General features: G+C 48.3%; 1 protein-coding gene across 4 annotated transcripts in view; it reads right to left on the bottom strand.

Moving 5' to 3' along the window:
• The window catches only part of LOC118676278 (NACHT, LRR and PYD domains-containing protein 1a-like), a 43,741-nt gene extending 36,573 nt beyond the window's left edge, over positions 1–7,168 (bottom strand). For all 4 annotated transcript variants that reach the window (XM_036349921.1, XM_036349925.1, XM_036349923.1 and 1 more), the window contains exon 1: positions 7,013–7,168. In XM_036349921.1, the coding sequence (XP_036205814.1) occupies positions 7,013–7,044 (32 nt within the window). In that variant the 5' untranslated portion in view covers positions 7,045–7,168. The remainder of the gene's footprint in view (positions 1–7,012) is intronic.
• Positions 7,169–13,411: the final 6,243 nt, after the last annotated feature.

The raw sequence follows: 13,411 nt of genomic DNA, 5'->3' as shown, positions 1-13,411 counted from the left end.
TCAAAGAGGCACAGTATGTTAGCGCTTTCAACCCCAGGCGTGCACCAACTCCTCCCAGTAACTGCCAGGAATACAGGGGAAGCACTGCCATCCCACCGGCAGCAAGGACACCAAGCCCAGAGGTGTTACACCCGTTGGCCAAACCTACCCAGGCTGGTGAAGCTGGGAGCTGGAGGGGGAATTCCGAAACTCTGACCTGTGCGGGACCTTTTCCCCCATCGTGGCCCCTGGCCTACCTTTGTGCAGCCTAGACAGGTTGGTATTAGGTGTCAGGAAGCATTCGCTCAAATCTGGCTCAATAACTAATGATTCTCCAGTTAAAGATGTTTAACGATGCTTTAAGTAAAAGTAATATGTAATGTCATCATAGCTAATATTTACTTAACATTTACTGTGTGTCTGAAACTAAGCCAAGGACTTGGCTTATATTGATTAGCTCAGCCGTGGGCAAACTACGGCCCACGGGCCGGATCCGGCCCATTTGAAATGAATAAAACTAAAAAAAAAAAAAAAAAAAGACCGTACCCTTTTATGTAATGATGTTTACTTTGAATTTATATTAGTTCACACAAACACTCCATCCATGCTTTTGTTCCGGCCCTCCGGTCCAGTTTAAGAACCCAATGTGGCCCTCGAGTCAAAAAGTTTGCCCACCCCTGAATTAGCTCATCATAACCACCTTTTAGTGCCTAACAGTGAACCTCTATTATCCCCATTTCACAGATGAGGAAATAAAGCCCCAAAATTCTTGGGAAATATATCCAAGAACACTGGTCCATCTGAGTACAATGCCCAAGCTTTGACCAGTATGTTTTATAAAAGCAAAACACTTCCCAGTCTCTCTTCCTATGGCTCGTACCTCCTGTGAAGGTAATTCTCAACTATAACCACATTATAGTAGCTAGTATAAAGTTTTCAAGCATAATTAAATCCCTAATGAGCCCCAAATCCTCCTTTAACTAACTTTTCCCCAGAATTAAACCAAGCACTGTTTTGCTTCTCTTAGCCCCTATACACCTTCTAGGAAATAAGCCGTAAGAAGTCAACAGTTTAAAGAAAGTGGAAAAGAGTTTATATTAGTCACAAACTAAGAGTTAATCTGCATAATCCCCAAGTAGCTATGCTTCCCAGAACACAATGTCAATGAAAGTAACATTCTCTAAAATACAAATCTCTTTCATCCACTCAAATGAACAAATGCCTATTCACCTATTCTAGGCGGAGGAGGATATAAAAGTAACACGTGACACATGAACCTTGTCCCCAAGAGGCACACTAATGGAGGACAAATCCGAAAATAAATGTAGATGGTATGGGAAAAGCAAAATAAAACCAAATGTAAGTTGCAGTACGATGCACTGGGAAGAACCAAGCTCTTATCAGGAACACAGGCACGTAACTAGCTCCAAGGCCAGGGAAACTCTGATGCTAAGGCCGTCTTGCATTTTCAGGGTGCAACCATTCCCCAAGCAGGGTCCTCCGAATGTTAGGAAAAGGTGAAGCCAAAAGGAAGCTACGAGATCTTCCAAGTCTAACGAATGATTTTACAGAGCGGGAGATGGGTCTCTAGGAGAGGTCAAGAGAATAAATACCCAAGATCACATGGCAAGTTATAAGCAGAGACAACCTTACAACCTGTCTCTCACCGCGTCCTGGCTGACGTCTCAATTCACTCCTTTAGCAAACATGTTGGGTTGTGTGCTAGGCACCAGTGAGCAAAGCAACTGGGCCTGTGCCTGTGAGAAACCGTCAGGTCAGCCCGATGGGGAAGGCTCTTCTTGTATCTGAAACAGGAAGTGCTTTGAGAGCAGACAAGAGAACTTGTCTAAGATTGAGGAATTGGGGAGGGCTGCAGGGGAAGTGACTTAAGCTGAGCCACAGAGAACCAGTGGGAAGGGACAAGAGAGGAAGAACGTGGTGGGGGTGGGGGGACAAGGGTGGGATTCTATCTGAGGCAGGAAGAAGTTGATCAAGATCCAGGAACAGGAGGAAAGCAAGTGCGGTCAGGGGGAGAGGCAGGAGATGAGGAGGGGCAGGTAGGGGGAGAAACCCTCACTGTGTAACCAAACTGATGGCAAGCACTGAGTCTGCTGGGCAGGCTCCAGGAAGGGCTGACACTTGAGCGCCGAGGAGGAAGTCCACAGTGCAGGGTCCCAGACCCTGCTGCCTCCCACGTCACACAAGGGCACCGCCTGGCCCTGTGTGGCCCCTGGCAATCTGCAGGGTCAGACAGTGCCGGGTGGAATCCAAAAGGCCCAAGCGCTTCCCTCAAGAAAAACCTCTCTCCCAGGCCATATCAGCCAGTCTACCCAGCTCAAGAAGCTGCAGCCTAGATGAAAACCCTGCCAAGGAGGCTGGTAGCTTTAAGGCGTCCTTCAGGAAAACAGCCTTCCCTCAGAATCCATTTGCAGAAGCCCACAGAGCCACCTCCACGCTGGCAAGGACAGGACTTCCTCAGGGCCGAGCCCTCTAGGACCAGGCCCTGGGGTGGACCAGGCAGGCGGAGGGCAGGAGGGGCAGGTAGGAGAGATGTAGGCACCTTGAGCTGCCAGCTACCGACGCCCTTAGGGGACACTGCCCGGGCCAGGCTGGGTTCCCAGCATTGCCCAGTTTCTTTTCTAAACACCCCAAAGACCACTTCCAATCAACTGGCCCACGACAGAAGCCATCCCATGGCTTTTTTCCTTCTACGTCTGGGTCCCTGAGTGAGAGCACAGCTTTCGATGCTTCTGAAGAACTTAGCTCTGGCAAAGATGGGCACTCCACAGGGCTGGCTCTCCAGGCTGGCTCCTCCACCTACTCCTCTTCCTCCCTTTTTTCAGTCACATCAGGTGCAACTGGTGGCTCTTTGGGTATGAAAAGGGCTAAAGGATTCATTACATCGTTATTTGTAAAAGGCAAAAGCTGGAAATAACTACCATGCTCATCAAGAACAGAAGAGATGACCCTAGCTCAGTGATGGCGTGTCAGCATTTTGAAAAACCCTAACTTAACTCTGGTGCCATGTCACATATAGAAATTTTTTGATATTTGCCACCATAGTAAAACAAAGACTTATATTTTTAATATTTATTTTATATATTTAAATGCCATTTAACAAAGAAAAATCAACCAAAAAAATGAGTTCCCATGTCACCTCTGACACGTGTGTCTTAGGTTCGCCATCACTGCCCTAGCTGGTTTGGCTCAGTGGATAGAGCATTGGCCTGTGGACTAAAGTCAAGTGGACATGCCTGGTTGCAGACTCGATCCCCAGTAGGGGGTGTACAGGAGGCAGGCAATCAATGATTCTCTCTCAATGATGTTTCTATCTCTTGCCCCCTCTCCCTTCCTCTCTGAAATCAATCTATATATGTATATAAAAACCTAAGCAACTGTTTGACCGGTAGCTATAATGCACACTGACCACCAGGGGGCATGGAAACATAGAACAGACTGATGATTCTCAGAGGGAAGGAGGAGAGCAGGAAGAGATTAAGCAAAGATCTTATATGCATACTAGAGGCCCAGTGCACAATTCATGCACTGGTGAGGTCCCTGGGCCTGGCCTGTGGGGATCAGGTCAAAACTGTACGGGGCCTCCGACATCCCCCGAGGGGTCCCAGATTGCGAGAGGGCGCAGGCCAGGTCAAGGGATCCCAACAGTGTGTGCACCAAGCCTCTAGTAAAAATACAATTTTTAAAAATAGACTAGATAAGTAAAATGTGATCTAATCATAAAACAGAATATTGTAAGCCATTAGAGCAAAAGAACTACTACACACAACCATGAGTATCGCTCTCACACATATAGCATTGCACAAAATAAGCCAGACACAAAAGTATATACTGTGTGATTAATTCTATTTTGATAAAGTTTACAAGCAAGTAAAACTCATCTCTGGTTCCTTTGGGGAGGCAGGATATGACAGTAAAAGGAATATGAGGGGCGCTTCTAGGGTGCCATGTTCTAGTTCTCGACATGGGTGATTACATAAATGTGTTCACTTTGTGATAATTCATTAGGTTGTACACTTAAGAAGTGTTTTCTGAATGATCGTAGACACACACGCACACAGAGGATGGGTTTTCAGCATCTTGGGAAAGGAAAACTAGGACTTTAGCTTTGCTGGCCATGGTTCTGAACAGGGAGGGCCCCTGGGTGGCAGTGGAGCAAGGTGAAAAGTCTGAATGCATTGAGAATGTGCCCTAAAGGACAGCGGGGCGGGGGGGGGGGGGGGGGGGGGGCGGGGAGGCAGGAATTAGGGGGTGGACAATTTTAGGGCTTATTCCCTTCTTCCTTCTGGTAACTGTCAATGAATTCTCTGCATAATGTACTTCAAAGGGAAGGAAAAGGGCTGGGACTAGGCTGGCAGAGAGGAGGGCAGCAGCAGGAACATTGCCAGCAGTGAGAGGACAAGGAGGAGGGAGGAATCGAAAGAAATCCTAAGTGCCCAGGGTGGGCAAGGAGAGCATGGGGTGGGGGATTCCACCACTCAGCCCAGTAGGAGCAATCCCTTCTCTACTCCCTCCCTGAGCCAATGTTTGCTATACAACTGGATTAAAGGTTTTACTGGGCCACTCTGCATGAGTATGAGTGTGAGTGTGAGTGTGTGTGTGTGTGTGCGTGTGTAAGGAATCCGCATCCCCAGCATCCAACAAATTGTTTGGCATATAGTTTGCACTGAAAAAAAGGTGTCATTAGACAAATAAGTGACAGAATATGGGAGACAGCTAGATACAAGGGAGAGACTCTATTTCTCAATACTTAAGAAATCTGTAATAACTTACATGACTAAGTGCTCAGAGTGGTATATTGTGCAGCCGCCAAAAATAGCAAGCAACAGTAGCAAGCATCTAGAGGGTGCTTTCAGTGTACTAAGGACTGCACCTCACCCTTGTCTGACACAGAACTACACGGACTTTGTTGCCACAGTGAAATGCGAAAATGACACTTTAGCAACAACCTCCCTGAGGAGGCCAAACGATGAGATGGTGGACTAACAAGTTTTGATGGAAAGGGCTGAGAAGGGTCCACATCTTAAGAGCAATCCTAAGAAGAGCTGGCAATTCTGAGCGGCCTGCAGCACTTGGTTAGTGTTTGTGTAAAAAAAAAAAAAACTGTGCTAATTTCACATACTGTATTTCAATTCCCTTCCTCTATTGTTTTCTTGGGAAAAACTTTAGAGATGTTCTCTTTAACAATAATTCACAAGTCTTGCTATTGAGTGAAACCTCTCAGAAGTGTTTGACGTTCAAAGTGGACTCGGTTCATGTTCCAGTGTGGTTTTATTCATTTTCTAACAACAAGGGGGGGGGGGGGGGGAGATAGCCTTGGCCAGTGTGACTCTGTTGGTTGGGCGTTGGCCCATGCACCAGGAGGTTGCCAGCTAGATTCCGGTCAAGAGCACGTGTCCAGATTGCTGGCTCCATCCAGGTGTGGGAGGGAGGGGTGTAGGGGGCAGCCAATCATTGTTGCCCTCACATTCATTGTTTTTTCTCTCTCTCCCTTCCTCTCTAAAAATCAATAAACTATTCTTTAAAAAAAAGGGGGGGGCACCTTTTTTGTCTAGGCTGTCTTTCTGACTGCAACAGTGTTATAAAGAAAGGAAGACACACACACACAAAAGAATACTGGCCCCCACCCTGAAAGAAGCTGGGCCAAATGTTTAACGATGGATGAAAAAAAATGAAGTGTGGAGCCTTTAAACCTTGGCATTCTCTTCTGCCTCTAGTAGTGGTTCCTATAGAAACTTTGTTTTGCAGTGTGTGACTGTCCCAAAGGTAAATTCTCTGCAGGCTCTGAATCTGAGCGTTTCTGCACTGCTTTGGGTGGACTTCCTGCAGTGGGAGGATTGCTGAAAGGAGACATTTCACAAAACGCCCATCACGTGTCTTTAGATGCGACAGGCCTTCCAGGGGTAAAAGCCTGCTTTTGCAGAGGAAGCGGGGACCTCTGGAGGACCGGACAGCCCACAACACTTAGAGCCTTCCCATGTCAGCTCCTAGTAAACATTCTCATGCAAAAAGCTGCTTTGCAAGGTCTGTGGGACTCTGGTGACAGAGGCACTTTTACAGCAATTGCAGAAATCCTTCAAGCAGGAAGGTCTGTGGCAAGACTGGGTGTTAGTGCCACATGGGGGTGAGGGGCTGGCGGGAAGGGTGGGGGCTCCGCGCTGGGCAAAGAGGGGCGTTGAGGAAACTAATCCTGCCTTCCCCTCAAACTATTTAAAATCGGTGGCCAAAGCGCTGACAGTATTCAGAAAAAAAAAATTTATATATATTGCACCCGCCTGCGGCCCCAAGTCCTCCTCCTGGTACAGAGGGCACAGGGACACTGGAGACCCGAAGCCCGAGAGCTGGGGGCAGATGAGGACACAGAAGCTGCGCCCCGGGGCTGGGAGTGGCCCAGAAGGCGGGAAGGGCGCCGGGCCAGCACCGATTGCAAGGGAGGCTCCGGAGCGCCACCCGCCCTCCTCTGCCCGCCCCCACCACCCCCGGCCCCCATCGCCACCAGGCGCTGAACAAATCGCGCTCACCTGCGGCCCCGCCACCCCGCGGCTGGGTAGCAGGAGGGAAAGCCGCGCCGGGCAGCAGCGCCGCCTGTCGGCCCCGCCTCCGGGCCGGGCCCGCCGGGCCTCCCGACTGCGCGCCGCCGCCTCGCGCGGGCACCTGCGCGACCCCGGGGCCGCCTGCCCGCCCAGGTGCGAGCGCCGGGGCCGGGGCCGCGGACTGGGGCTCGCAGTCGGGGTGGGAGCGCCCCGCCTCCGCACCCCACGCGGGCAGGTGCCGCCGTCGAACGGCTCTTTGTTCGTGCGGCCAAACCGGAGATGCCGGCCGGCGGTGGCGCCCTCGCCCCGCCCGGTGCAGGGCTGGCGCAGAGCCCGGGTCGGGGTGCTGCAGAAGGGCAAAGCCCCTCGGTACGCGGCGACCTCGGGCCCAGCCGCCCCCGCCCCCACCCCGCGCTCAGCCCTTTCCCCTTCCGACCCCCCCCCCGCCCCCGCCCCCGCCCCCTCCCGGCGGCCGCGCTCACCTGCTCTCCGCGGCTCCCCCGCCGCAGCTCATGGTCGCCCCGCGGCTGGGAGGGCGCCCCACGCGCGCCCGCGGCTCGGCGCTCGGCTGCTCCGCGGCGGCTGCAGGAAGGACTCGCACGCCGAGCGCTGCCCTGCGCACGCGGAGGCCGGCGCTGCCGCGGGTGGGAGGGAGGAGGGCGAGGGAGGGCTGCCGGGGGAGGGGACTGGGCGGGAGGGGCGCCGGGCTTGCATCTGCAGCCGCGGCCTCAGCCAGAGGCGGCCCGGCTCCCGTAACGGAAACGCGAGCTCGCGGGTGCACCCCCGTGTGTGTGCACACCAGCGTGCACAGCCGCACACCGCGGCCGCGCGGGAACTCGGCTTGGGTGATGGTGAGACCGAGGCTTCTGGAAAGGAGAAGGGCCTGTGCCATTCTGGAGGGGACCGAGCGCGGGTCACCGTCATTGGAGTTGGATACTCCTGTATCGGGATTTTTACTGGAGACCACGAAACACCATCCCCCAAGGGGTTCCCAGATTCGCCTTAGGATCTGTAAAAGCCCTGAAATTCTGTGCCAGATTTTGTATCTAAATAAGTGTGTAGAGCAGCGGCTCCCAACTTTTTGGGGGCCATGCCCCACCTAAGCATCTCTAAAATCCTGATCCCACATAGAATTCTTATTCAGAAAGTGAGTATTCACGTGGAGGAAGCCTAAAAGGCCATTAACTTGGTATAAACAGGCTTCCAAAGAACATGGCATCTATGAAAGAGAAAAATAAAAGAACGGAAGGACGGTTGAAGTACTGAGGAAGAAATCACTAAGAAATTGTTTCAAAAAATAATATAAAATGATATGAAAAATAGCAAAGTTTCAAAACGTGTAACAGAGAACTGAAATGCATAACTATGTCACAATATATATTTCTATACTGTATGTGAGGCCCCCTAGAACCATAAGAAATGCAAAAAATTCACTGTTAATAACTCATTCTTGAATTGCCCCCCTTAAAAATCAAATTGCCCCCATATGGGGCATGTGCCCCAGTTGGCAACCACTAGTCTAGAGTGAGGGACCATAGCCTTCATTGGATTAAAGAGCTGTGTGACCCCCACCCCCACCCCAAACTAAGAATGGATGGATTAAACCAGTGGTTCCCAAACTTTGCTGCAAATTGAATCACTCGGGTAGGTTATTTTTGTCTTTGTTTTTTTAATTGGGATGCCTGGAATGTTATCCCAGATCCATTTAATAGGTAGAGTGGGACACAAGCTTCAGTATTTTTTAAAAATCCCAGATGATTTCAATGTGCAAAAAAGTGCCAGAAACTCTGCTTAGACTGTTGGTGGCCCTCACCGTACAGTCTTTTACCTGCCATTTCGGCATGATTGTTTGCCTGCCTGTGGAAGTCCACCCTGCTATCAGTGGAGAGCCAGGGTTCATGTTCACGTGGGTTTGTGGGGAGCCAGGCTAGCATGTCCCTTACTCAAGTGAGCTTTGGCTTCCAAATGAGCCTGAGTTCCAACCCCAACTCTGCCCTTTCCTAGCCATAGGAATTTGAGCAAGTAATTTAACTCTTCTCAACTTCAGCTTCCTTGCAAACAAAGTAAAAATAAAAATAATGGGGTGTCCTAGGAACTGGTATTTTTTTTTAATTAAATCTTTATTGTTCAGATTATTACATTTGTTCCTCTTTTTTCCCCCTATAACTCCCCTCTACCCAGTTCCCACCCCACCCTCCTCCCTCATTCCCCACCCACTGTCCTCATCCATAGGTGCACGATTTTTGTCCAGTCTCTTCCCGCATCCCCCTCACCCCTTTCCCCCCCAAGAATAGCCAGTCCACTCCCTTTCTATGCCCCTGATTCTATTATAATCACCACTTCATTCTGTTCATCAGATTATTCACTTGATTTTCAGATTCACTTGTTGATAGATGTGTATTTGTTGTTCATAATTTGTATCTTTACCTTTTTCTTCTTCTCCTCTTCTTAAAGGATACCTTTCAGCATTTCATATAATACTGGTTTGGTGGTGATGAACTTCTTTAGCTTTTCCTTATCTGTGAAGCTCTTTATCTGACCTTCAATTCTAAATGATAGCTTTGCTGGATAAAGTAATCTTGGTTGTAGGTTCTTGGCATTCATCACTTTGAATATTTCTTGTCACTCCCTTCTGGCCTGCAAAGTTTCTGTTGAAAAATCAGCTGACATTCGTATGGGTACTCCCTTGTAGGTAACTGACTTTCTTTCTCTTGCTGCTTTTAAGATTCTCTCTTTGTCTTTTGCTCTTGGCATTTTAATTATGATGTGTCTTGGTGTGGTCCTCTTTGGATTCCTCTTGTTTGGGATTCTCTGGGCTTCCTGGACTTGTAAGTCTATTTCTTTCACCAGGTAGGGGATGTTTTCTGTCATTATTTCTTCAAATAAGTTTTCAATATCTTGCTCTCTCTCTTCTTCTGGCACCCCTATAATTCTGATGTTGGTACGCTTGAAGCTGTCCCAGAGGCTCCTTACACTCTCTTCGTATTTTTGGATTCTTTTTTCATTTTGCTTTTCTGGTTGGGTGTTTTTTGCTTCTTCGTATTTCAAATCATTGACTTGATTCCTGCGCTCCTCTAGTCTGCTATTGGGAGTCTGTATAATATTCTTTATTTCAGTCAGTGTATGCTTAATTTCTAGTTGGTCCTTTATCACAACCTGGAGGGTCTCATTAGATTTCTTGTAGGTCTCATTAAGTTTATCGACAGTTTCTAGAAAATTCTTGAAAAACCTTAAAAGTGTGGTTTTGAACTCTATATCCAGTAGTTTGCTTTCCTCCATTTCTGTCATTTGTGTCCTTTTTCTTTGTCTCCACATTTTTTATGCTTTCCTGTGTTGATAAAGTGGTTTTCTGTGCTAAGTGTCCTCTAGGGCCCAGTGGTTCAGCCTCCCCAATTACCTGAGGAGGACACTCTTGGTGCACCCCCTTGTGGTCTTTGTGCACAGTCTTGTTGTAGTTAAGCCTTGATTGTTGTAGGTAACACTGGGAGGAATTGACCTCTAGACCAATTGGCTGTGAGAATCAGCTCTGTCTGCAGTGGAAGAACTTCTGTGCTGGAGACACCCCTCTGGGGCAAGACTTGCTTCAATGGGGCTTTGGTGCTCACTGAGTCTGCCCCCTGAGTGTGTCCTTTATGGTTCCACGGAGCTGTAAACTGGATGGTCCCACTCTGACCTCTGGGTTTCCTGGCTCCTGGATCTCTAGGGAGGTGCTAATCTAGCCTTTGCCTGAGGCTATCCAGCAAAAGCCTCCCTGCAGGGCTTGGGTGGGGCGGGTCCCACGGGATCAACAGGGCGGGGCTAGCAGTTACGGCTGCTCTCAGTCCTGCTCTCAGAGGCTCTGCTTCTCAATGTCCCGGTAATCACTGCAAGCCCCTCCGAGAGAAAGCTGCCCTCGAGTTCCAACCGATGCCAGACAGTCCTGCTTCTCCCGTATGAGTCTGGGTCCCTAGAGACTCGCCCAGAACTGGAGCTCAGAGCCTGAGACTCCCTCCCGATTGAAAACGACAACCACGCTCTCAGCTGCCAGCCCACTCCGCATGCACCTCAGCACCTTAGTATTTTACTTCCGCACTGCGCCTCCTCTGAGTCTCGGTATGCTTTTCTCTTTCCTTCTAGTTGTAGAATTTCCACTCAGCCAGCCTTCCTGTGGTTCTGGATGATGTCTGTTCCGTCTTTTAGTTGTATTTTTGAAGTGGTTGTTCGAGGCAGCAAACTCCGGTGTTTACCTATGCCTCCATCTTGGTTTCTTCCTCTTTCTGGTATTGTTTTTTAAATGAGATATAATTGACATATAACATAGTTCCTGGTGTACAATATAATGACTTAATATATCTATATATTGTGAAATGATCACCACAAGGAGTCTAGTTAACATCCATCACCACAAAATTACATTTTTTTCTTTTCTTGTAATGAGAACTTTTAAGATCCACTCTGTTAGCAACTTCAAACATACAATACAGTGTTATTAACTCTAAGGAATTGGTAAATTTTTTCTTTATTACATATGTTTTTTATTGATTTTAGAGAGAGGGGAATGGAGAGGGAGAGAGAAAGAAATATTGATGAGAGAGAAACATCAACCGGCTGCCTCCTGCACACTCCCTACTGGGGATTGAGCACACAACCTGGGCATGTGCCCTGACCGGGAATGGAAATGGCAACCTCTGGGTGCATGGGTCGATGCTCAACCACTGAGCCACGCTGGCTGGGCAGGAATTGGTATATTTTTATAAGCTCCCCAGGTGGCCCAAACCAGCAGCTGTTGCAGACCCTGGTTTAGGATCTACTGGCTGTCTCCCTTTCCCTCCCTCCAATTCCCTTCTCAACCAACCTTGTGACGTGGTTCCCCACCCACTCCCCACTCTCCAGTGAGCTTGCAGCTGCTAGACTCAGGTGCCCTTTTCTATATGCCACTGACTCACCTGACCATTTCCTCCTTCCTGAAATTCTCCTTTGGCTTCCAGGAGGCCCGTGTGTTATGACAAGCACCTGAAACCCGCAAAGAATTGAGGCTCTTGATCCAACAGCCTGCAAGAACTAAAACCTGAAAACAACCATATAAGTGGGCTTGGAATTGGGTCCTTCGGTCCCAGTTGGGTCTTTTGATGACTGCAGCCTTGGCTGCAATCTCCTAAAAGACCTTGAGCAACAAACACTCAGCTAAGCCACTTCCAGATTCCTGGCACACAAACAATTAAATAATAAATATTTGTTGTTTTAAGCTGCTAAATTTGGGGGTAATTTGTTATGCAGCAATAAATAACTAATACAAACAGGAAACAAGATTCCATAGTTAGTGCAATGGAGTCACACCATTCGTACTTTTATGTAAATTCAACCATAGTTGTGCAAAAAAGAAAGAGAGGACACTATATAGTGTTGCTAATTCTGCCTGTTCTTCCAGTGAAATGAGATGATGAGATGAAAGAGGTGGATCTGGTTCCATTCGCTGTTCTCCATCCGAGTCCTGATCACCTCCCATAGAAGAGTAAGTCTTTTTTTTTTTTAATAGAGAAAATGAGCTTTTATTTGTCTATAATTTACCGTGGATGATTAGAAGATAAAAGCAAAGAATTATCTGAAAGAAAAAATCCTGAATGAATGACAATCAAATCTACGAACAACAGATGGCGGCAAGAATTCGAATTTTGCACCACTCTCTCTCATCCCCAAGGCAAGGTATGAGATAAAAAGTTTGGGGAATAAAGGTACTTAAGTTATGACAGTTTTCAGGGTACCTTCAAAATAAATCTTCTCCCAGAAAATTGAAAATTTCTTAAACTTTAAAAAAGTAAACTATAACATAAATTCGGAGGAAAAAAACACAAATCATTAGCCTGCATCTCAATGAACTACTACCTGGTGACCACCACCTGAGCCAAGAAATAGAACACTAACTCCTTCTCTCCTTGAAGAGTAAGTCTTGATGCTGGCTGTGCTGCACATATTTTTAAATACCTAACACAGCCCTAGCTGGTTTGGCTCAGTGGATAGAGCATTGGCCTGCGGACTGAAAGGCCCCAGGTTCGATTCTGGCCAGGGGCACATCCCTGGGTTGCAGGCTCGATCCCCAGTAGGGGGAGTGCAGGAGGCAGCTGATCAGTGATTCTCTCTCATCATTGATGTTTCTATCTCTCTATCTCTTTCTCTTCCTCTCTAAAATCAATAAAAATATATTTTAAAATAAATAAATAAATAAATAAATAAATACCCAACACAATACAAAGTGGGAAGAATGAGGCTAATTCACTGACTTTGGTTCTACATCTAATGTAGTCAAAATGATCCTTGAAGTCCCTTAACTCATGAGGACCTGAACCCAGGACTCCCCCAAACCCAGAATAGTACTTAGAGCAATGTAAGAGGGGGGCCAAACCTGGTCCCCTTGCTTCAGAGAGCTCCACCATGGCCCTTTGCCAACCACACCTCCCACAGGGTGAGGAGTCAGTGAGGCCCAAGGAATGTGCCTTCCAGAGCCTGTGTCCACTGTCCCCCAACTTTTAGGCCAAAGTCTGGAATGAGAGACCCCAAATTTTTTGTCCAAATGGGCCCTGAGCCCATTTCCAGGGCCTGCATAGGCCTCTCCCCAGGTCCACCTTTCCAAGGGTGGAACATACCACTGGAGTGCACACACCAGGCCAAGGTGAGACCAAGGGCAGCTGTGTAAAGGGATGCAGCTTGTACACGGGAGCTGAGTGATCCTGATATGTACACAAAGCCCCTTGCCAATCCAAGGCAAGAGCTACTAGCAGATGCAGGAAGTTGCTGGGGCTCAGGTCACAGCCAGTGCCCTCGCTCAGGGGAAGCCAAGGGAGGGAGCAGCATTTCCAGTTTAAGTAATGAGTTTAAGTAATGAGAGGAAGGATGTGCCTCCAAAG

The sequence above is a fragment of the Myotis myotis genome, unplaced genomic scaffold (genome assembly GCF_014108235.1).
Source record: "Myotis myotis isolate mMyoMyo1 unplaced genomic scaffold, mMyoMyo1.p scaffold_m19_p_2, whole genome shotgun sequence".
Lineage (NCBI taxonomy): Eukaryota > Metazoa > Chordata > Mammalia > Chiroptera > Vespertilionidae > Myotis > Myotis myotis.
This window is presented reverse-complemented; position numbering and strand designations above follow the sequence as displayed.